This window comes from Balaenoptera musculus, chromosome 5, assembly GCF_009873245.2.
Source record: "Balaenoptera musculus isolate JJ_BM4_2016_0621 chromosome 5, mBalMus1.pri.v3, whole genome shotgun sequence".
Classification (NCBI taxonomy): domain Eukaryota; kingdom Metazoa; phylum Chordata; class Mammalia; order Artiodactyla; family Balaenopteridae; genus Balaenoptera; species Balaenoptera musculus.
Window position 1 is genome coordinate 140,401,714 of NC_045789.1, and position 23,580 is coordinate 140,425,293.

The following is a 23,580-nucleotide window of genomic DNA, read 5'->3' on the forward strand; positions in this document are numbered from 1 at the left end:
TCAGCGGCCCCCGCGGCGCCAGGACAGCCCCCTAGCCGGCGGTGGACCGGGTGGTGACGGGGACAACAGGGGCTTGGACTCTGCAGTGGACGAGGGGTCGCCGTCCTGCATCAGCTCGTTGGCCCCTCCGAGGTGGTGGACGTGACCCGGAGAAGCCGGCCCGGCCCCCGGCCTCCTCTCCCCTCCCGGGCTGCAGGCTGACCGCTCCGGGTGCGCCGAGGAACTAGCCGCAGGCTTTCTGAGGAAGGAGAACAGACAGCCCGATGGGGTGCTTCTGACGCCCCAGGCTGCTGCTGTGAAGTCACTGGGTGCTGCCCTCTTCAGCTGGACAGTCCCCTGGCCTGCACGGGCCTGGCTGCTGCGGCCTCCCTGCCCCCTGGGGCAGGCCTGGGGCCTCACCCTACGCCCGGCCTAGGGGAACGGGGCCTGGATCCAGCCGCCCGCCCCTCCCCGCAACCCCTCGACGCTTGACCGGGGCTGCCAGGCCCCCCAGACACAAGCACAGCCGGGAGAGGGCCACGACCCGGGACCAAAGGAAGACCCTTCCCCCACTGAGTAGACAGGCATCTCCCCGTGCCTCCTGGGCGTGAAACCCTCCAGCGGGACCCACACAGGCCTGGCCTCACTCTGGGTGCCACCGGAGGGAGGAGGGCGGCCAGGGAGGTGGCGCTCCTGGGTGGTGACTTCTCTCTACGACCTGCCTTTCTGGGAAGGGTTTCTTGAGCCTGAAGCCCACTCCCCGCAAGGGCCAGCTCTGTTGTCCGCCAACTCAGCCCTTGCTGGATCCGGGTCACTGACTGAGGGAGTCCAGGCCTGACCCACACAGAGTGCAGCCAACCCGGGGCCTCGAGGGACACGGGGTGCAGGAAGCTCTGAGCACTGCGTGCACCTGAAGCTGCCTGATGGCACAGCCCAGACCTCGCTCGGCCCGAGCAGGCGCCCTGTGCCCACCCCGGGGGCCCTAGACCCTCCCTCGGTCCTGTACCTGCCCAGGCCAACCGCCCTCTGTCCGGGCCCTGAGCCAGGCCTCTGACGGAGTGTCCTGTGAAAGGTCCCCGAGGCTGGTCCGGGCAGCCCATGGGGGGTGGAGGAGGCCTCTGGAGTAGGATGGGGGTGATGGCAGAGCTGATGGGTGGGGGGCATTCACAGAGCAGGGACACCCGGTCTGCAGCCCAGGGAACTCTCCCCAGGAGGGTCACACGACGCGTCAGAGGGAGGGACCGCTGGACAGAGACTCAGGGGCCCAGAGCCTGGGTATGGGCGCTTGTTCCGCTGGACACCCCTCTCCTTTCGCCTATGGAGGCCCCGACGTGAGGCTTGGGCGAGCCGAGCCCGGGGCTGGGGCAAGGGCGTCCGGTGGCCTGGGCTCCCACCAGGCAGAGGCCTTCAGAAGCATGGCCTCTCCCGCATCGTCCCCCGTGCCTCCTGTTGGTGACCGAGGCCCTCCGCTTGCTCAGGCCACCCTGGTGCGTCTGTGCAGCCCTGCACCGCCACGGCTGCCACCGTCCCAGCAGAGCGGTGAGAAGCAGAATCCCACTTTCAGGCCTGTGAACTCTGCTAGTTTTACCTTGGCGCACAGGGGCGGGTGGTGGCTCCAGGCAGCAGCCAGGAAGGAGAGGGGGGCATGGGAGCCACAGCCCCTCGTGGTCGCCCCCTTCTCCAAGCAGCTCTGGAAGTCACAGCTCCCCCTTTCCAACACTCTCTCCCCGTGGGGAGGGGTGGAAGGATCAGGGGCCTGGGGTCCGGGGAGAGCAGGGGCAAGTGCAGGGGACAGGAGCCACCACTGTGCGCTGAGCCCAGACCCTGGGCCACCTCCTCAGGAAGCGGGGCGTCCTCAGGGTTCCCGGGTGGTAACCGAGGGGCCCCCTTGTCTGGAACTCGAGGAGCAGCCTCTGTGGGGATGAGGAAGAGTGCATCTCGACACACAGCCCTGACCCAGGACGGGGCGGGAGTCCGAGGAACAAGCAGGCCACCCCAGGGCGGGCCAGCGCCTGCAGCTCCACCCTCAGGAGCCCACGTGGCCAGGGAAGGGGCCTTGGAGTTGGGGAGCACACAGGGCCTCCTCCACACACAGCCGAGGTGTTCTGGCCCAGCTCTGAGGAGCAGCAGTGATGATTTTCCAGCTTGCTTTGCTTCTGCTTTTCACGTGTTATATTACCTGGCAAGTAATGATGAAATCCAGCAGGAAAATGGCAACACAGATGGTGCTGGTGCTGGGGACTGAATTATTCATCGTGTTAAATTATTAAGTTTGTATTTGAAGTTGCTGGTGAGCCCATGTGTGCCGAGAACCCATCCCAGCCCTTCCTGGGGGGGTCTGCGACCCCCTTGCCAGACCCCATGCCAGGACTGAAGAAGGACTTGAAGTGACCCTGGGCCCTCCCGGGACAGAGGGGACCAGCAGGCGCCAGGCCTCCCTGGAGCGAGTGCAGGGAGCCAGGCAGGGGCTTCCAGGACGCTCGGGGGGGGGGGGGGGGGGGGGGGGAGTTGCTGGAGCAAGGCGGCCGCCTCCCCTTCCTGACACCTGGAGTGACCCCGTGGGGGCTGCAGAGGGGACTCGAGGTGGTGGTGGTGACGTCTCACACCTAGTGCCATGTGCTCCTGGTCTTCGGCATAACCCTGCTTTGGGTCAGGGGTTCCTGGCCGTCAGGGGCCCATTTCTGCATCCGAAGAGCCCGCAGAGCACTGAGCTCAGGGCTCCATCCCTGTCCTGCCGGCCGGCCAGGGTTCCACAGCCCAGATGTGGCCGTGGCCAAACACACACGCGCCAAAGCTGACCGCCCTCCCCCTCTCTAGCCCCCTGCACCTGCTGGCCAGCCTGGCCTCCCGCCGCCCACCTCCTCCACCCCGACACCCTCCTGGGTCTTCAGCCCGCTGACGCTGACGGGTGCCCTTGGCTTGGCCTTTCTTGCCGTTATGGACGTCTCCCGCTCAGCTCCTGCCTCTCTGGCCGGCTGCAGGCTTGGGCACTGGTCACCGGAACCCAGGTCCTCTTCTGGGTGCTCATGGGGCCGTGAGCGCCCACCTGGAGTGTGGCCCCGAGGCCAGGCGGAGGCCGTGGGCTGAGTTGCCTCCCTGCCGTGGGGGCTGGCCTGGTTGGTGGGCAGTTCCCCTCATCTCATGCCCAGAGGGGTCCCCCGCCCTCCAGCCCTCCTCAGGTCCCAGAGCCGCCCGGCCTCCCTCTCCCAGAGTGCCAGTCATCCTGACCTGGGACTGTCACCAACCTTGTCTATTTCTCCATAGGAGGGTCTGAGACCCTGCTGGGTCCCCCAACCCCAGCCCAGGGCCTGGACAAATGTGAGAACTGAAGAGGCAGCTATGTGTGTGGTGGGTCTAAGAGGGGTAACGACACAGACAGAGACACAGAGACAGAGACAGAAAGATAGGTGATGACCCCACAGGTGACCTCTGAATGGTGACCCCACAGGGAGAGAGAAGGAGGGGAGGAAAAAGAGAAAGAGGGATGGAGGGCCAGGCAGCGAGGCCAGCGGAGGGCCTCTGTCCTCTGTCCTCCGACGTGGCACAGGCCTGGGTCACAGGGTCATTGGGGTCATGGAAACTGTGGGCCGAGCACGGACCCCTACACTCCTGTCTTGGTGATGTGCACACCCAGTCACACCCCGCCTGGATGCCCCAAGGTCAACGGGGTGTCTCCGTGGCTTGTAAGGGCAGCTGGGCTCATGGGTCGTGGGGCTGCTCTGGACTCAGCTGTGGGTCATCCCCCAGGTCCACGTGGTGGTAGGGGCGGAGGGCAGAGGCTCCAGTGGGGAGAAGGGGCTTCTCTTTCCTGGACCCACACCTCTCCCTCCGGCGTCCACACCCAGGTTCTGAGGACACTGAAGGGCCAGGCTGAGCAGACCCTGAGGGCTCAGGCTGGAACCTCAGACCCCCAGACACCTGGAAACAGGCGACCACTCCCTCCACAGAGCACCTGTCCCCAGACCTGCAAAAGGCCTGGGGCTTCGACCCACGTCACGTGAAGGGTGGGGGTAGAGGTGCAATGAACACGCGCTTCTCACACTCCAGGGGTCGGCCAGTGCGGGCTAGCAAGAGGCGCTCCCTGCAGCCTCTGTGAGCCTCGCGTTCGGTCCCCAGGCCCCCCCTTCTGAGCAGCCCCACTGCACCCACCTTGCACCTCCTTGCCCAGAGCCAGCTGGCAGGAGGAATGGACAGAGCCGCGGCCAGCTCCCACGGCCCCTGCGTCCGGGGAGGCTGCAGCCCCGTGCGTCCTGGGATGTGAGCCTCCCCCACGGCCAGCCGGGCCCTCGCTGGCCAGAGCAGCTGCAGAGTGGCGGTGCCCCTGGCCTCCTCCGTCCCCTCCCCTCCTCACCCCTGCCGGCTGGGGCCCCTGCGGGCCACCGATGCGCACAGTTGGGCCTGCAGAGGTCAGCGAGGGGTGGGCGCTGGGAGCCCGGGCTCCAAGCAGATGGGGGGAAACAGGCACGCCCCCTGGAGTTCAGGCCGACTGTCCGGGGGAGCGGCGTGAGGAGTGCTCCCTCGGGGTGGGGTTTCCAGCATCTGCCCCTTCCACCCAGGCCCAGGGAGTCCTGATGCCTCAGCTGAGAGGGGAGGGTGAAAGCTAACGCAGCGGCCACCAGGGGTGTCCGCCCACCAACCAGGAGGCCAGCGGAGACCCGGGCCCCTCCCACAACACTCTTGTGACCCCAGGAGGGGCGGTGGGACTGGAGGCCGAGCCGCCGACCTTGCAGCGACCCCGGTCTCCCCGCAGCGCGGTTAACGCCGCAGAGGAAATCCCGGAGGCCTCGGGGAGGGGGCGGCCGCGGCGGGGGCGGGGCTGCGGGCACACGGAGCGGAGCGGCCGGTCCGCAGTGACCTCTGCGCGTCCCTGCCCGGCGTGGGGCCGCCGGCCGAGGGGGCGAGGGTCTCTCGGCCTCTGTCCCACTAAAATGAAACGGCGTGGCTCCTTCTCTGCGACTCTGTTACGCAGAAAAATAGGTCCCGGTGGTCTGCGGGCTGCTCTCCTCCAACGGTTGGATGGGTTTTCTGGCGTCTGGGGGCTCCCTTCTCACGCCCAGCGGTGCGGAAGGCCCGGGAACGGCGGGGGTCCGGGGCCAGGACAGCGCTCAGGGGCACTCGGCCCGGTGGGGACCGCTGTCACCGGCTGCGCCGGGGAACCCCTTCCCGCGCGCGTCGGCGGAGAGTGGGATGGCGACCAGAGCCGCGACGCCCAGCTCCCCCCGACAGCGGCTAGACGGGAAAGGACTTCGCTCACTGGCGCTGCGCACGTATCCGTCCGCACGCTAGGTGCCCCGCACGGGCGGAAGCGGATGGGAGTGCGGGACCTTGTCTAGCCGTTGGGGGGGCGGCCCCCGCCCGGTCCACACAGAGGGGGTGGCGGTGGCTGGGGGCAGTATCTGGGCTTCTGGACTGAGGGGTGGGCCGGGGTCGTGCGCGCTGGCTCGGGAGCTCGCGCCCCGGGATCCCCCCCGAATCCGGCCCGGGGGCAGCGTTTCGGAGGGTAAGGGGGGCGCGGCTCCGCCCCTCCGGTCCCCGCCTCCCGCGGGCGCCCGCCCAGCCGCCGCGGCCCCGCCCACCTCGTCACGCTCGGACGCGGGCGGGGGGCGGGGAGCGCCTACATGTGATGCGCCCTCCTCGCGGTGCCCTTCAGCTGCCGCCGCAGTTCCAGGGGCGCCACATGGACCCGGCCGGCCCGAGCGCGCTCTGCCGCTGACCGCCCGCCCGCGCCCCGGCCCCAGCCCCAGGAAGGTAACCGGCGCCCCCGCGCGCAGCTCCTTCCCAGGACCCGCAGGGCGGGCGCTCGGCCCCAGATGCCCCCTACCCGGCCCGGGCTGGGCGCTCAGTCGGCCCCCGGCGGGCGCTGTCCGCCGGCGCGGTGCTGAAGCGGCCCAGGGGTCCCGGCCCGCGCCCTCCCTCGTTCTTGCTCCTTCTCCGAGTCTCCTGCCTCTCGCGTCTCCCCTTCCCCTCCCTCGTTCTCTGTCTCTTTCTTTCTTTCTCCTGGCGCTCTCCCGCCTGAGGGCCGCTTGGCAGAGCCGGGCAACTCGCTCGCCCGCAAAGCCAAGGGGTGCGGCGGCCGCGGGAGCCCTGAGCCGTGCGGGGGGGGGGGGCGGTGGGAGCACTGGGGGAGCTCCAGCAGCGCCCCGGCCTCTCAGGGCTGGGCCCTGAGACTCCCTCCCCACCAGGAGGCAGGGGAGAAGTTTGGAAGAGAATCTGCTTTGCGGCAAAGGCGCCCCTGCGCGCCAGCGCTTTGCGGGGAGGCAGGGGGACGCCCGCCCCCCCCCACCCCTCCCCAGCCTGCACACACGCGGGTCTCCTTCATCTGAAAAGGAAAAAAAAAAAACCCATAAAACAGTGGATCTCTAGGGACCTGGGTTTCCCTGCCAGGAGAGACCTCACCAGACGGGTGTGGTGGGGGGGCACTGCAGCTGCTGATTTTACAGGAAGCACCTCCTCACCAGACTTGCAGCTGGCCTGGACCCTGGAGGTCCCCACCCATGCGGATGCAGGTGGAGGGGTGGTCTGCCCCCCCATTTCATTTGTTCCCCGAAGGCTGGGCCCCCTGCCGTTTCTCCCTTCCACCCCAGTCTCTGCTGTGTGCAGGGGGCAGTGGGTGCTGGCCTCTCCCCTGGGTGAAACCTGGTCTCCCAAGACTCTTCCATCGGAAGCTAAAGGGAGCTCCCGCCCAGGTCCCATCCACACTGACCTTTCCCATCCTTTAGATGGGTCCCCGCCCCTGTGGCCCAGGGCTCCACCAAAGAGGCAGCAGAGCCAGTCACCTCCAAACGCCCCTGGGCCTGCCCCCGCTTCTCAAAGGCAGGCTCCTTCAGAGCTGCACGCCCCCATCCCTGCGGTAGCAGCCGGATGCCGGCTTCACAAACCCCAGGGGCCCAGAGAGACCGCTTTGCAGGGACCTTCCCAGACCCAGGTGCCTGTCCCATGTTGAGGTCCAGCCTCCAGGTGTTGGGGGGACCACGAATGATGCTCTCTCACGCCCCAGACCTGCTCCTAGGGGAAGTTGGGAGGGGACAAGGAAGAAGCCCTCCCCCAGCCCCGCTGGTGACCTGTGATCATGTCCTCTCCCCAAGCAGAGAACTCCTGGCCACGTTCGCATGTGAGCTGTGACCCTCCGAGGAGCCGCTGAGAACTCAAAGCCGTCACCATGGAGTTCGTGATGAAACAGGCCCTGGGAGGTAGGGAGAGGGGGGCACCCTGCACACCCAGCAGCACGCAGACACACGGGGTCTCACGCAGCACATGGTCACCGTCGGACTTCACCACACAACCCCCGCAATCACACCTGCAGGCTCCCTCTGGACCGGGGATGGAAGGTGGGGCGGGGGGACGAACAGGGAGGGGCCAAAGGCAGTGCGTCCTGAATCCCCTTGGCCAGCTTTGGGGGTGGGGGAGGAGGCATGCCAGTGCGCCGTGGCCAGGCGGAGCCCCCCACATGGTGCTGAGCAGCGGCACCTCCGTCGGCCTCGGGAGCACACCCCAGGGGGCGCCAGGGGTCAGTCTCACTGGTCAGATCCGGTGGCCCCCCACAGGGACTTTGCTTCTGATGAGCAGAGGTGCAGGAGGCCGCAGAGTGGCCACAGCAGGGAGAGTGGGGTAAGGAGCAGAGCTGGCCCTGTGGCATCCAGCAAGGACTTTGTGGTGTCACGAGGGAGGGGCCACCGGCGTGCACAGGGAGCCGGGGCTGGCTGAGCACAGGGGATGAGAGAAGAGGCCCCGGGTAGCTTGTGTGTGCCCACCTGCGTCCCCACCTCCCCGCCCCCGTGAAGGCAGTGCAGCTTCTTTGTGTGTTGAGGGAGGGGACCCCGCTTCCAACCCTGCTGAGGCTTTTGAAAGGAATCCTGTGCCTCCTTGGGTCAAGGCCATCACCACAGCCGGAGAGCCTGGCCCAGGAGAGGAAGATGATGTAGGACAGTGAGCTGAGACCCTGGCCCAGAAGGTGGGCGGGGGAGTGGATCGAGGTCCGCACTGGCACAGTTGCATACTGGTCAGCCTGGCCCACGGGGCCGACCCTGTGCACCCTGGCTCCCCTGGTGCAGCGCCAGCTCTGGGAGCTCCCTGTGATGGGAGCTGGCGGCCGCTGCCTGATTCTGCCATTAGAGATGTCTTCCTTGTGCGACGGGACCACCCTGGGGCCATACGTGGCCTCTGTGGGTCACACTCTGACCTGATGCCTTTCACAGCTGGGCACGTGTCAGGTGATGCATGACAAGGCCACCTCTTGGCAGGAGTGATGGAGAGCTTTTCACCAGAGGTGGGGCACCATGGGGGCTCTCGTGCTAGGAACGAGGGGCAGGATAGAGGGACCAGTGCCACCGTGCCCAGGACAGGAGCCCCACGGGTGGGCTTGTCTCCTGGAGAGTGACTGCATTTCCACTCAACACAAATTAAATGGAAAGACGTCTGGGCCTGGCCCGGGGCCACATTTCCTGACTTCGTGGTCAAGGATAGGCTGCAGGTTGAGTCTAATTATAATGGTTACGTCACTGGAACGTGATTCAGGGGCAAGCAGCATCCTGGCACCAGGAGGGACCCAGGCTGCACCCAGCCAGTCCCAGGCTGTCACAGGTAATTAATTAGGTGGCTAATTCAGGCCCCGAGGTGGGCTTGTAAGAAAACTGAAATATCTGATTTCGCTGTCTGCATAACTGAAATTAGCTGGGTAATTGCCAGCCTGGATTCCCTTTGTTCCGTGTCAGCCCAAAGTTTCTCCTGCGGCGGTAACAGGGCGGCTTCACCAGCGATGTGGGAGCCTGGGCGCCGCCAGCGGAGGCCCCTCGGGCAGGAGCTACTCCCTGGGGCCCCAGACCCGGCGTTCCCCCCAACTCCCACCCCATTCGCACCCCAGTGCTGCTGGGGGCAGGGGCTGCTCCAGGTGAGGCCTTGCTTTCTGTTGCCGTGTTTTCTCTCCCCCGGTGGGCGTCATTTTGTTCTCTCCGGATGAGTGTGGGTGAGAGACAGATGGAGACCAAGAGATGATTCCAAGAGAGACAGGCCAGAGCCCCGGACACAGAGGCGGGACGAACCCCGGATGCCGTCCGGAGACAGGCTAACTCAGAGGGGATACGGCCAGAGACAGACCGAGAAAAAGACGAAGGGAAATGCCTCTGACACTGGAGACACAGAGATGTGGGGAAATGGGACGGGAGGGAGATGGGTGCGGGAGCGGGACAGCGGGAGCCAGGCTGCGGGGGTCAGGCAGGGAAGGCGGCTGGGGGATCAGAGGCTCAGAGCAGGACAGCTGAGGAAAGCACCATGGAAAAGACGGGGTGGCCGAGACGGAGACTGGGGAACCCGAGGAATCAGGTCAGGAAGTGTAAATGCAGGACACAGAGGCAGACAGAGAGACAGACAAAGAGACGTAGACAGAGACAGACAGACAGAGAGACATAGACAGAGGGACAGATAAGGAGAAACAGACAGAGAGGGAGACAGAGAGACACAGAGAGAGACAGACAAACAGAGAGACAGAAACAGAGAGACAGAAAAACAGACACAGGGAGACAGACAGTGACAGACATAGACATAGAGAGACAGACAGGTAGAGAGAGACAGACAGACACAAACAGAGAGACAGGCAGACAGAGAGGCACACAGAGACAGGGATGTATTAGAAACAAACTGAGAAATAGAGTCAGGGCGAGAAGCAGAGACACGTCCACACACACACACACACACTCACTCAGAGAAAGGCTCACAGCGGACATGAGGGGAGAGACGGGCCTGGAGGGAGCCCCGGGCAGGCCTTGCTTGCCGCGCTGGGGACAAGACTCCGTGCGCCCTAATTAAGCTGGGCCATCTGCTTGGCCCTGCATCTCAGGCAAGCCCTTTGTTGGGGCAGAGGTTTCCAGGTGACCGCCTGGCGGGGATAGCAGCTGCGGGACTCAGGAATCCCGCGTCACACAGACAGACAGACGGGGCGCCCACAGCCCCCGAGACGCAGGCCTGTGTCTGCCCAGCCTGTCCACTCTGGGGCTCTTAGGGGGAGCCCAGCCTGGGACCTGCCTGGGACCTGCAGGGCCGCGGACAGGTGCACGCCCTCCACACCTCTGGCCTCCACCCGTCTGGCCCTGACGTGTTCAGCCCCCCTCCAGCGCCCTCGAGCGCTGAGCGTTCCGGGGAGGGCTGACGGGGCTTGTCCGGGGCACACACGCCTCTCACTCCCTCAATCGTCTGGTCTCCGCTCCACCGGCAGCCTCTGCCCCGTCCGTCCTGCTTGTCGGCACGATCTGGGCACCACGAGGCGGGGCTGGGCCCCGGGCAAGCCCGTACTGGGGCCCCTGCCCTGCCGGCGGGCTTCTGGCTCTGCCGCTGTGGCCGCCGCGGGGCCCTGCTGAGGGCCCTCTCCTCCACTGGCCTGTCTGGTCGGACGCAGAGCCCACCTCTCTGGGGACCACAGGTCGCGTGGGAGCAGGCATGGACCTCGGGGGCACCTACTGCTGGAGGGAAGGGACGGGGGGTTGGTGCGGAGGTGTCACGTCGTGGTGACGAGGGGCTGCCGGGGGCGGTGCGGGCAGGCGGGGGAGGGCCGCTGGGAGGGGCCGGCAGGTGGGCTGCGGGCGTGGGGGCGGGGGCTGTCCGCGGCCCGGCTGTGGGTGGTGAACAGTGGGACTCGGGTGCTGGCACATCAGCTGTCCTGCCCTGTCACGTCTCAGCAAGGCCAGCGGCCCCAAATCGTGACTTCACGCAGACTCCCGGCTTCGAGCTGTTCCTCTGAGAGCAGGTGGGTGGCGTGGGCCACAGAGGAAGGGACAGGTGAGACGGCAGGGTCTGCGCAGACGCCCGGCCTCTGGGCCCCTGGAGTGGACATTGGAGGGCTCTGCTCAGGGCCCACCTCTCTCCCTCCCTCTCTCTCGACGCAGCCCGCGTGGGACCGGGCGGGGCCCCTGGAGTGTCTGCTCTTAGGGCCTGAGTTCTCCGTGGACTGACAGGGCGCCTGGGTTCCTTCAGACTCAGAAGACATGATCCCTGGGACATGGCTCTGCTGGCGTCTGCCCAGAGGCCAGGGAGCTGGGGGCCCTCGGGGCTGGCCAGGGAGCATTCTTCTGGGGCCAAGTAGTCGAGGAAAGTGAGCAGCTATTGGCAAACTTGTTCTCCCCGAGAGAAACGTCCTGGAGGACTTGACGGGTCTTGGGCCTCCTGAGATCCATCAACACACCCCCACGTTTAAATGAGCCAGCGTTCCATCCCCAAGAGAAGAAAACACTGATGCACAGTCACGTGATGGCTTGGGAGCTTGTCTGCGGCAAAGTGGCCTTGAGCCAGGGCCAGGCCCTCCGGCCACATCTGCACAGATCTGGGACTCAGGGTCCTCAAGGGTATAATTTGAAGAAACTGTTTTCCCCCAAGACCAGGAAGTGGCAAATGGCCCTGGAGCTATATTTACCTCGTGGACAAGAGCGTGGGCAGTTGTCGGGTTAACGTGGTCCCTGTAGACGCCCATCAGACTAAATCAGGAGCAGTGTGTCTATTTTGGCCCAAGTGACCCGGTTCGTGGCTGTCTGTCCCATTGTTCTGCTCAGTGTGGCATGTTTTGTGTCTGGAACCTGCTTAGGTCCTCAGGGCTGGTGAGGGGTAGGGGAGGGTTTCATGGAGGAGGGCATTTCCGAGGTGGGCTCCAAGGAGGAGTAGACAGAATGGGACACAGTGCATGCAAAGGTCCAGGGGCCGTAGGGGCTGGGACGGGCTTGGAAGGCAGCCCAGTGCCCAAGCCTAAGGGGTCTTCTCCCCGAGCTCAGGTCTGCCCTGGCCACATCCAGGGGCTCGGTCAGTGTGGATGGTGTCCTGCGGTGAGTCGGCCCTGGGCCCGTCCTGCGGGCAGGGAGGCTGGCCTGGGCTCAGCTGAGAGGCTGCCCTCTCTCGGGGAGCGGGAGGGCAGGGGGCCTGTGCCTGGTGCGTGGAGAGGACGAGGGAATGACCAGCCGCTGTCCTGAGGCCGGCACGTCTGCGCGTGTGCGGGCAGCAGGGGCTCTATCACCCAGACCTGCACGGAGGGAGGGAAAGTGCTCTACTGACACCCCCCAGGGAGAGCCTGGGCCGGGGGCCTCCACGCCTTGCTGGTGGTGGGCTATGCGCTTTTGGCCGGGACACCTCGGGGGTCTCGTGGGGATCAGTTCCCAGATGTCTAGGGGCCACGGGGACCAGATCCAGGAGAAGGGGGGCAGCGCCCACCTCGGGGCTCACATGAGGGAGAGCCCCCTCTGTGAGCCAGAAGCCCTGGGCAGGGGAGCCCCTCCCTCAGGGCCAGCACCTCCCCCACCCCTGGGCTGTTGGGGGCCCCCTTCCTCTCCTGTGCAGCAGCCGGAGCCCCCCTTCCCTGCTGCCAACTCCACAGCGCCCAGCTGAGGCCTGTCTGCAGCTGCTTGGGGGGCCCAGACCTGGGGCTCCTGAGGTCTCTGCCGGTCAGACGTGGCTCTTCCCCAGACCCTCCCTTGCCTCGCCTCCTAGGACCTCAGGTCAGGGCCGCAGAGGCAGTCCTGTCCCGGCCCCCAGTGTCCACCCATGGGACTCTACATCGAGGGCGAGGCCAGGCGTCCCCATCCTGTCCCAGACCCAGGTCCTGAGGCCTGGGCTGGTCCCACAGGCTCCCCTGCCCTGTCTGTCTGTTTCAGGGTTCACTCTGTTTATCAGGGGCCTCCCACATGCCCAGGGCTGCTCTGCTGGGACACTGGCCAGGCGAGGCCAGTTCTCTGGCATCTGGTAGGATGAGCATCACAAGCTGAGCTGTGCTGCAGGGAAAGGAGCAGATTGGGAGGGGAAACTTGAGAATTCTGCACTGGGGAAAATGCTTTTGACTCAGATTACAGAGAACCAGACAGAGAGTGCTTTGAATCGAAGTTTGTTTTTTTCACATGATGAGGTGTCAGGAAGTGGCTCAGCTGCTCAGCGGTGCCATCAGGGACCTGGCTCTGGCTTTCGTTGTGCTCCTGTCATCCTAGTGGAGCAGTCAGCTTGCTCCTCACGGTCACAAAGTGGCTGCTGCTGCTCCAGCATCACATATACACTTAGGGGAGGAAGAAGGAGACAATCCCTTTGTCTGCTTGGCAAGTGTGTCTATGGAATCTTGTAGATGGTTTCCATTTCTGTGTCTTGGGCAAGAAGGTCTGGGAAGAAGGTGAGGGCCAAGGAGGCACATCACCCTCCAAACAAGGCAGCACAGCGTGCATCAGCTTGGGAAACCTTGATTTCCAGGTGCGGGAGCCCCAGACCATGAGCTCTCAGAGGGCAGAGGTGCCTCCTCCTTCCCCTGCTCACCCTTGAGAGCCGGGCTCCTCCTCCACAGGCGGCTGGCAAATACTTGAAGATAAAATACCAATTTTCATTCAGAATGGGCTTCCCAGATGCCATGTTGGATCGAGAGAGTGCTAGCTTACTTCATGGGGCTCAGTGAAGACGCTTCTTACCCTTTGTCTCGTAGAGGCTGAAAGGGCACTTTGGAGAAACTGCCTTTTCTCCCGAAGCCCTGGACAGCCCTTCCCTCAGGAGAGGGCACTCCTGGTGATTCAGCCGCCACTCAGTTATAAATGCTTTAGCCCCAACCAGGGAATAAACTGCATATAATGCACTTCAACGCATAAAGTCTTTTATTTTTTGCCTTGGTTGGCGAGGAGTTCTGGTTGGGATTAAAGCGCTTGTTTGAATAGTTCCTGCGTGACGAGCTCTCAGTAATCTTGTGCTGACATCGGAGGCTGCCAGGCTGGCTCTGGGTCGCCCTGCATTTAATGCTGGGACATTTTACAGAGCAGGCAGGGACTTAATGAAAACCTCAGAGCCAGCATCAAGTCCAGGCAAATCCCAATGCTGACAAAGTTTCAGAGACCTCGGCCTCGTGAACCCAAACCCAGGTCAAAGCAGATCAGGGGAGGGGGCTCCCGGCAGCTCCGAGCGGCCCCTCCCTAGGGCGGCCCCCCTCGGGGCTCCTGCTCCACGTGGCAGAGGAGAGGAGAATGGGGTCCTCCTGAGGCTCCTGCCGTTGGCTGTCGGCTGCTCAGAGCCCCCGGATCCTGTCTGCGGGGAGGGCGGGGGACTCTGGCTGGGGTCCCTCCAGAGCCTCCTCCTGGCCTGCCTGTGCTTGGGCTCTGTACAGATCACTGTTTTCCAGCTTTGCCCTCACTGTTCTCATCTCCTGGACAGGGTAGAATGCGGCTTCTCTCACCCCTGCAGGGATCAGTCAGGACCTCTGGCTGCTTCTTAGGGGGGCAGCCCGGCAGGGTCCGGGAGAGCCCCCGTCCCACCCTATGGGTCCCTTTTGGTCCCCTGGACTAGACCATGAACTGTCGTGTCTGAGGCCAGGCCCCTCCTTGGGGGCCAGCGGAAGGCTTAGGATACTGGGTACTGAGTGCCAGGTGCTGCGTGCTGCGTTCTGAGTTCTGAGGGTGCTGCGTGTTGTGTGCTGAGGGTACTGAGGGTTGGGTTCTGGGTGCTAGTGCTGGGTGCTGGGTGCAGCATGTTGAGTGCTGGGTGCTCTGTGCTGAGTTCTGAGGGTGCTGTGGGTTGGATTGAGTGCTAGTGCTGGGTGCTGAATGCTGGGTGCTAGGTGCTGAGTGCAGCATGTTGAGTGCTGGGTGCTGGGTACTATGCACTGAGTTCTGAGGGTGCTGCATGTTGGGTGACGAGGGTGCTGTGGGTTGGATTCTGAGTGCTAGTGCTGGGTGCTGGGTGCAGCATGTTGAGTGCTGGGTGCTCTGTGCTGAGTTCTGAGGGTGCTGTGGGTTGGATTGAGTGCTAGTGCTGGGTGCTGAATGCTGGGTGCTAGGTGCTGAGTGCAGCATGTTGAGTGCTGGGTGCTGGGTACTATGCGCTGAGTTCTGAGGGTGCTGCATGTTGGGTGACGAGGGTGCTGTGGGTTGGATTGAGTGCTAGTGCTGGGTGCTGAATGCTGGGTGCTAGGTGCTGAGTGCAGCATGTTGAGTGCTGGGTGCTGGGTACTATGCGCTGAGCTCTGAGGGTGCTGCATGTTGGGTGACGAGGGTGCTGTGGGCTGGATTCTGAGTGCTAGTGCTGGGTGCTGGGTGCCAGTGCAGACTGCGACTCGGAAGGTCAAGCACCCTGGGGTCGGGCAGCTGGCTGGAGCAGCCCCGGCTCTGCATCTTTCGGTGCTAATGGCTGCTCCTAACATCTCCCTGGGAAAGCCGTGGCCTTGTCCGAGCGGAAACGTCAGAACCGCGTGCTGAGCTTTGCTTCCTGGGCTGGGAGGTGGGCTTCACCAAGAGGGTGCTGTCCATCGCGTGCACCCCAGGCCGCCTCAGCCCCAGGCCTCTGCCTTCACCCTGTGGCCCCCAGCGGCCCAAGAACTGGCGGGAAGGCCACAGGTGGGGGGCCTCTTGGGAGAGGAAGAAGTGCAAGGGCTGCGGGCAGGAGGAGGAAGCAAGGAGAATAGAAACAGTTTAACAGAAGGTGAGGGCGGAGCCCCAGCAGACTGCCAGCCTCAGGCCCTGGAGGGTCCTTGGGGCCGAGGACCATCTTGCGCTTAGCGTCCTTCAGAAGGAAGCCTCTGGAAATGGGTCTGCTCTGCGCCTGGTCCACGGGCTGCTGCCTGCCAACACCCTGCTGGCGGAGCCCGCCCTGCGCAGGAGCAGACACGGCCGGGTCCCTGAGTCCCCACACGGTAACACCCCGGTGCCCCCGTGCCTCGCCGTCCCACCCCAGCTGTGCATCGGGCTGTGGTCAAGGGGGTCTGTGCACCTGGCACCGGGCCTGCGTGGAGGTGGCTAGGAGGGGCTGCTGGGGGGCAGAAGCTCGCGAGCCTCTGCTCCCGCCTCAGGTGGCCTCAGGGCCCGGGCCCCTCCCCCTGGCCCTGTGCCCCTCCCCTGGCAGACTGGGCAGCGGGTGAGCGCAGGGGAGCTGGGGTCCAGGCGCGAGGAAGCCGGCGGCCGCGCCATCTGTCTCAGATCCTGGTTCTGTTTGGACTCGCTAATCGGCATTTTCATCTCGCCTCTGTCTCCATGTGTCCCCTCCTGAAGCCAAGACCAGACGCGCCACCTGGCACCCGGCTTAGCAGGCAGGGACAGCGGTGGCCTGGGGCCTCTCCCCGACGGGTGTGGAACATCTGACCGGTGCCCCAGACCAGCAAGAGAGGTTTCCAAGGCCACAGAAGCAGGAGGAGCACCGCAGAAGATGAGGGCAGTGCAGGCTGGGGTCTGATTTAGTCAAGACTAGAGCGGGGACCTTCCACGTGACCAGCCAGCCGGCCAGCCCCCCGGCCGTGCCCCTCGGCCAGCTTCAGGAGGCGAGGCCGCCAGGCCTGGGGCCAGAGCATGGTGGTCAGCAGGGTGAGACAGGGCCCGTGCCTTGTGCCTCCCGTCCCCGAGGGCTGGGCAGAGACACTCAGGAGGGGGTGGGCCCTGTCTGCCGGCTAGGATGAGGCAGAAAGCCCACTCGCCCTCCTCCGGTTCCTTTGGAGCTTGGCCAGTGGGTGGGAGTGCGGCTGGGCAGGCGTTCGGAAGCCGGGCCCCGGGGCGGTGGACGACGGGCAGTGGACGGGGGCGAGGCAGGTGGACGACGGGCAGTGGACGGGGGCGAGGCAGGTGGACGACGGGCAGTGGACGGGGGCGAGGCAGGTGGACGACGGGCAGTGGACGGGGGCGAGGCAGGTGGACGACGGGCAGTGGACGGGGGCGAGGCAGGTGGACGACGGGCAGTGGACGGGGGCGAGGCAGGTGGACGACGGGCAGTGGACGGGGGCGAGGCAGGTGGACGACGGGCAGTGGACGGGGGCGAGGCAGGTGGACGACGGGCAGTGGACGGGGGCGAGGCAGGTTGGGCTGCTCCTTGGCCCGGGGTGTCGAGGAGACTCTGACGCAGGCCAGGCAGGCGGTGCCCGCGGACCCCGGCCACAGGCCCCTCAGGCCAAGCACCCTCCACAGGGCAGTGGGGTGGGCGTCTTTGAGGGGCGTCGCTTTATGTTTCGCTTTGCAAGAACACTAACTGTTGAATGTGTATCATCACAATTAACGTCTGATCCAACTTGTGTCACCTTAACTTTCACCTTTTTAAAATGCTTCCTTGCTATTTCACTTATTTAATCTTAATACATGGACTAAATTTTCTTTTTAAAAACCTTCTGCAGTGTTTTGGAACCCACACGCCCTTTGAAAATATTATTCAAGCTCTAATTGTTGCTGTCAGGAGCGACGCTGTGTGTTTCAAGCTCTTGCCAAGTCCTTCCAGCAGTTCTGTGAGCTCCTCTGTCCGGCCTTCACCCACACCCACCTCTGTTCTTTGTGATTTCGATCCGGAGGATTGGTATTACAGCCCATGTTTTCTTAATACATAAACGTATTTTTATCTTTGCATTCAATTTGTTGAATTATTTATCCACATTTCTTTTTTAACATGAAAGTGGGTTTTTTTCCTACCATGAAACTAATAAATGTTCATTGTAGGGAATTGAAATAATACAGAAAAGCATAAAGAAGTGATATGGAAAATTGAGACACCGCATTGCTTTCAAACTCATCTGCTAGAATCACTCATTACTTATTTGAAATAATATTATTTTTTTCCAGGAGAAGTGCCTTCAGATCTATTTCTAATTTTAAAAGACTCTGCAAAGTTCTTTATGCTGTCCATTTATTAGAACTAGTTCGGGGGTCAGCTGGCTATTCCAAAGCTGGGGGAGGAGGATGAGCCTGCCACGGTGACTGTGGTTTAAAACAGCTTTAGACAGAAAACGCTGGACAACGTTGTTTCCTGACAGCAGCTCTTTGAACAGTGCGTGTTTCAGGGAAGTTTCTGTCTGTTGTGTAGACAGGTTTAGACGAAACTCGCCCTTTGGGTGATTAGCTACAGAATCAGTACAGACTTAACTCCAAGTTCCAGGAACAGTTTGTACATATTTGCCCACCTTCCTCCCATCCTCCTGGCAGAGGCGGGGCTGCAGGTATAATTCAAATCCAGACCCAAGGAGCCCATTGGAATGGAAAGTGCCAGCAAGGAGCGGTCCTCGTGGACGCGTCCCCGCTGTTCCTCAGTAATGCGCTCGTGGATCATCTCAGACATTCTGCTAGTTTCCTGGAATGGGTGGGGGCCCTGAGCTGGGAGAGACCTCCTTCCCCTCCCCCCATGTCCCCTCGGCAACAGGCGCCTTGACGACACTCTTTCTTCCTGAACCTGTGGTTTGCCCTGAGTTAACACGTATCTCGTTTCCTGTTTGTCTGACGTTCTGTGTTCTCTCTAACTCTTCCCGTGCTCCAGCAGCCCCACCCCCTCATGATATTGCCACGTGGTTGAAGGTCCCAGACAAACTGCTGGAGCTGCTGCCCGGGACTCGGGCACATTCCGCCCCCTCGGCACTGTGCGCTGTCCCCGCCTCATGGACGAGGCCCCTCTCCTTGCTCCTCTCCTGCGGGGCCTTTGGGAACTTTCCAACAGAGGGCGCGCGGGAGGGCCATGGAGTCTATTCTGCCTCGGGGCATAACTGCCAGTTGGGCTGGGTATAAAGTTGTAGATTTTAAAGCATTTCCTCCTGGGAATTTTGAAACCTTTTTTCAGTTGTCTTGCAGGTTCTAAAGCTGCTATTAAGTCCCATGCTCTTCTCACTTCCAGTGCTTTTTACATGACCAGTCTGCTTTTCTCTCTGGAGGCTTTTACAGTTTCCTCTTTGACTTGGCATTTTGAAATTTCAGGCTCTCAGGACCTTGCTGTGGGTCTTCTTTCATCCCCCTCGGGTGCACTTACTCAGCCTGGGGGCAGGGCTCTGGCTGCCTCCTTGCTGGTCCCTCACCGGCCCCTCTCAGCTCCGGGCCACTCTGCTCTGATTCTCTGTTTCCTCGTGTTTTCTTTCCCATTGTTCATCTCCTTATCTTCTGTTCTACTTTCTGGGATATTTCCTTACTTTCATTTTCTAACTCTTCAGCTGAATTTTTCATTTCTGCATTTACATTTTTAACTTCCAAAATCTCTTCCATGCCTTCTGAACACCCTCCCTTTCAAGAGTTCCCCTGGCCCTTGTCCTGTCTCCTCTGAGCACCCTTGCCCGTCTGGGTGCCATCTTCATGCTGGGGGCTCTCTGGGTGAGTTCTGAAAGCCTGGCTGAGGTCCTGTGTGCTGTGGGGGACTTCTGACTTACCTGTGGGAGAAACATGTGGGAAGCTGGCTTTTACGTTTGGAGAGCCCCAGATGGTAGCGTCTTTCCGTCTTGTTGGGGGGCGTGGCTGCATTTCTCCAGAAACAGATTCTGCGTGGCTGGATGGCGGGTTCCGTGAGCAGGGCAGTGGGTGGGGGCTTGGTGAGGTCCCCAAGTTCAGGAAACAAATATCCCCTTGACCCCTGTCTGCAGGTGGATGCGTCACCTCTGCCCGCACAGTGCCTGAGACTGGTCTGACCCTGGAGGGGCTCTGGTTCAGTTTCTCCAGCGAAACGGGTTTTTGATTCCCCCTTGCCGCTTGGGTGGTTGGTCCCCAGGGCGTGGAGCGCAGGTGCCCCTCATGCGGACCTCAGCCCCTCCCTCGCGCCCCACCTCCCCCAGGGCCTAGCGCCTCTGATCCCAGAGTCGTCCTGGGTTCTGCCAGCACATCAGCTTGGCCTCTCCCCCCGTTCTTGCTTGGGTGCCGCCTGCACGTCTGCTCTCCACTTCCCCAAATTGGATACCTCGGCTACCTTGTTCTCTCCTCTCCTGTTCTGTTTGTCCTTGTGGAATTATACTTTTACATTTCCTTGCTCCAGTTTTAGTGGGGTTGTGGAAAGCGGTGTAGATAAGCACGTGCGTTCGATCCAGCATGTTTAACTAGAACATGGTACCGTCAGTTGTTAGACCTCCTGGAATTAGGACATGGAGCACAGGGTTAGCTGGAGTGAGCCCGCCGGGTGTCGGGAAGACCAGTGCAGGCAGACCCCAGAGATATTGCGGGTTTGGTTGCAGACCACTGCAATAAAGAATATCACAATGAAGTGAGTTGTGTGAATTTTTTGGTCTCCCAGTACAAATAAAAGATGTGTTTACACTACAGTGTAGTCTGTTAAGTGTGCAACAGCATTATGTCTAAAAAAACAGTGTACATATCTTTTTTTTTTTTTTAACTTTTTGGGGTCTATTTATTTATTTATTTATTTATGGCTGTGTTGGGTCTTCGTTTCTGTGCGAGGGCTTTCTCTAGTTGCGGCAAGCGGGGGCCACTCTTCATCGTGGTGTGCGGGCCTCTCACTATCGCGGCCTCTCTTGTTGCGGAGCACAAGCTCCAGACGCGCAGGCTCAGTAGTTGTGGCTCACGGGCCCAGTTGCTCCGCGGCATGTGGGATCCTCCCAGATCAGGGATCGAACCCGTGTACCCTGCATTGGCAGGCGGATTCTTAGTCACTGCTCCAGCAGGGAAGTCCTTATCCCCTCTTTTTTGGATTTCCTTCGCATTTAGGTCACCACAGACCACTGAGTAGAGTTCCCTGAGCTATACAGTAGGTCCTCATTAGTTATCTATTTTATACATGGTACCAATAGCACGCGATATCTTTGTTGACATGAATACAATACGGCAGAAGGATGTGCACGGCTAATCTTCTGCCACACGTTCCCAAGCTGCCCTCTAAGTAGATCTCGCTAAAATATGCCACGGCCAGGCTCCATCACGCAGATCACACACACGCTCCCCAACATGGGGTTTTGTCAAACTATTGCTGATTGGATGGATAAAGTTGATCTTATTTTTAATTACATTTTGGGGATAACAGTGTGATTTAACATCTTTCATTCACTCAGCAAAATTTTTGAATACCCAGTATTTGCCATTATTTATGATTTATACATTTTAGGTGAATTTTCTGTTATTTAACCATTCCATGTTTGTCATTTGCCATTTAACTCTATGATGTTCTAGATGTTTTCACCATACGTATTTATATAGTCAGCTCTGTCAGTGCTTCCACGTCATGGTTTGTGTTTTCCCACTTCTTTGCATGCCTGGAAAATTTTCACTGGATGCCACACATTGTGACTTAGTTCACCCTGTCACTGCTGGATATTTTTGTTTTCCTAAATATACTCACTTTGTTCAGTATGTGATCAGGTTATTTAGAGACAGTCTGATTCTTTCCTGTCTTGTTTTTAAGCTTTGTTAGGTGGGATCAGAGCCATGTTTAGTCGAGGATAACTTTCCCCACAGCCGAGGTTGCCCCTTCTTCTTATTCTCAGGGGTGCCTGCTGATCTGCGGCTTTTTCTGCTCTTCCTCTTGGGAGCATTCTCGTAAAAGGCGGAGACGTTGGATTGGGTGGAAAATCAAGACCCAACTTTATGAGGCCTGTAAGAAACCCACGTGAAATATAAAGACACAAATAAGGGAAAAGTAAAAAGATGGAAAAAGAGAAGCCATGTTAATATTAATCAAAAGAAGCCTGGAGGGGCCACATCAATGTCAGACAGAGTAGATTTCAGAGCAAAGATTGTGACCAAGGGTGAAGACGGCCCTGTCCTAGTGAGAAAGGAGCCAGTTAATGAAGAGGACACCACAGTCCCGACCATTTCTACAAGTAATAACTGAGCTTCAAGACATGTGAGCAAAAACCGGTAGAACTTAGAAGAGAAACAGACAACCTGCAGGTTCGGGCGGTGACGCTCAGAAGGGCGCACAGACCTGAGCAAACTGCCAGCTGACCTGGCCGGCTGCTTCTACAGGCACTTCAGATGGCAGCTCACAGGGCACTTACCAGGATGGACCTTATTCTACGGGCGCTTCAGATGGCAGCTCACAGGGCACTTACCAGGATGGACCTTATTCTACAGGCGCTTCAGATGGCAGCTCACAGGGCACTTACCAGGATGGACCTTATTCTACAGGCGCTTCAGATGGCAGCTCACAGGGCACTTACCAGGATGGACCTTATTCTACAGGCACTTCAGATGGCAGCTCACAGAGCACTTACCAGGATGGACCTTACTCTTGGCCACAAAACCAGTCTCGATAAACGTAAAAGATTCCAGTCATTCAGAATGTGTTCTCTGTACACACTGGGATGAAACAAGAAGTACATAACAGAGAGATACCTGGGAACTCCCCCCAGGTATTTGGAAACTGAACAACACACTTCTAAACAACCCATGGGGCCAAGAAGGGATCAAGAGGGAAATAAGAAATTATTGTAAACTGAATGGAAATTTTAAAAAGGTAATTTGTGGGATTCAGGAAAGTCATGTTTAGAGGGAAATTTATATCACTAAACACCTCAATAGAACTGAAGAAAAGTCTCAAATGATGAACTTCAACTTCTTTTTTAAAAAATATTTATTTATTTATATTTTATTTGGCTGCGTCGGGTCTTAGTTGTGGCATGTGGGATCTAGTTCCCCAACCAAGGATTGAACCCAGGCCCCCTGCACTAGGAGTGCGGAGTCCCAGCCACTGGACCACCAGGAAAGTCCCTTAACTTCTGACATCTGAAACTAGGAAAAGAAAATCAAATGAAACCCAAAATAAGTAGAAGAAAGGAAGTAAAAATTAAAATAGAAATTAATGAAATGGGTGGGGATGAAAAAAGTTAGTTAAGAAGATTAATAAAATTGGACTTGTATCCAGAATATATAAAGAACAATTACCATTCAATAATAAGATCAACAACCCAATCAAGAAATGGGCAGAAGGGGCTTCCCTAGTGGTGCAGTTGTTAAGAATCCACCTGCCAATGCAGGGGACACGGGTTCGAGCCCTGGTCCGGGAAGATCCCACATGCCACAGAGCAACTAAGCCCATGCACCACAACTACTGAGCCTGTGCCCTAGAGCCCTCGAGCCACAACTACTGAAGCCCGCATGCCACAACTACTAAAGCCTGCGCGCCTAGGGCGCATGCTCCGCAACAAGAGAAAACATCGCAATGAGGAGCCCATGCACCACAACGAAGGGTAGCTCCCGCTCGCCGCAACTAGAGGAAGCCCACGCGCAGCAACGAAGACCCAACACAGCCAATAAGTAAATAAATAAATAAATAAAATAAATCTATTAAATATATATATATATATCATGCACATGACTTTAAAAAAAAAAAGAAAGAAAGAAATGGGCAGAGGCTCAAGGAGGTGGACCATAGCCCTCAGCTCAAATTGGGAGATCGAGGTGGCAGGTCACAACGAGAGTATGACCTAGATGGGATGGGAGGGGATGAGAAGGGCACTGCATCCTCTGGGGCCCTCCTCCCCAAACCCATCACCCAGTCTAATCAAGAGAAAAACATCAGACAAATCCTAATTGAGAGACATACAAAATTCCCAAAAAGCACTCCTTAAAGCTGGCCAGGTCATCAAAACCAAGGAAAGTTTGAGAAATTGTCGCAGCCCAGAGGTGCCTAAGGAGATGTGATGACTGACGTATATGGTCCCTGGATGGGATCCCAGAACAGAGAGGGAACCTCAGGCAGACACTATGGAAATCAGTTAATAATAACGTTATTGACGTGGGCTCCTCGATTGTGACAGTTGCGCTACTCTAATGTTACGTGTTTGCGGGGCACGGGGGAACTCTCTGTACTGTCTTTCTTCATAAGTTTTCTGTAAATGTAAGATTGTTCCAAAATAAAAAGTGCATTTTTGAAAGTGTGCAAACGATTTGAAAAGGGATTCCATCAAAAGAGATATAAAAATAGCTACTAAGCACATAAAAGATGCTT

The 23,580-nt window shown here is 59.8% G+C and overlaps 2 protein-coding genes across 4 annotated transcripts in view; one reads left to right on the plus strand and one right to left on the minus strand.

The window, feature by feature from the left end:
• On the minus strand, positions 1-6,917 carry LOC118895368 (collagen alpha-1(I) chain-like). The gene is made up of 9 exons (XM_036852273.1): positions 6,683-6,917; positions 5,346-5,857; positions 5,120-5,261; positions 4,703-4,795; positions 4,129-4,377; positions 2,838-3,025; positions 1,568-1,735; positions 986-1,125; positions 1-238 (listed from the first exon to the last, which is right to left on the minus strand). Exons 1-9 carry the CDS (start codon positions 6,915-6,917, stop codon positions 1-3), a joined length of 1,965 nt encoding a protein of 654 aa, XP_036708168.1.
• The window catches only part of CPLX1 (complexin 1), a 39,368-nt gene continuing 20,662 nt past the window's right edge, over positions 4,875-23,580 (plus strand). The window contains exons 1-2 of one of the 3 annotated variants that reach the window (XM_036853103.1): positions 4,875-5,038; positions 7,068-7,169. In XM_036853103.1, coding sequence (XP_036708998.1) covers positions 7,139-7,169 — 31 coding nt within the window. In that variant the 5' untranslated portion in view covers positions 4,875-5,038; positions 7,068-7,138. Of the gene's footprint in view, positions 5,039-5,554; positions 5,728-7,064; positions 7,170-23,580 lie in introns of those variants that run through there. The other 2 variants (XM_036853101.1, XM_036853102.1) reach the window with 2 other exon arrangements.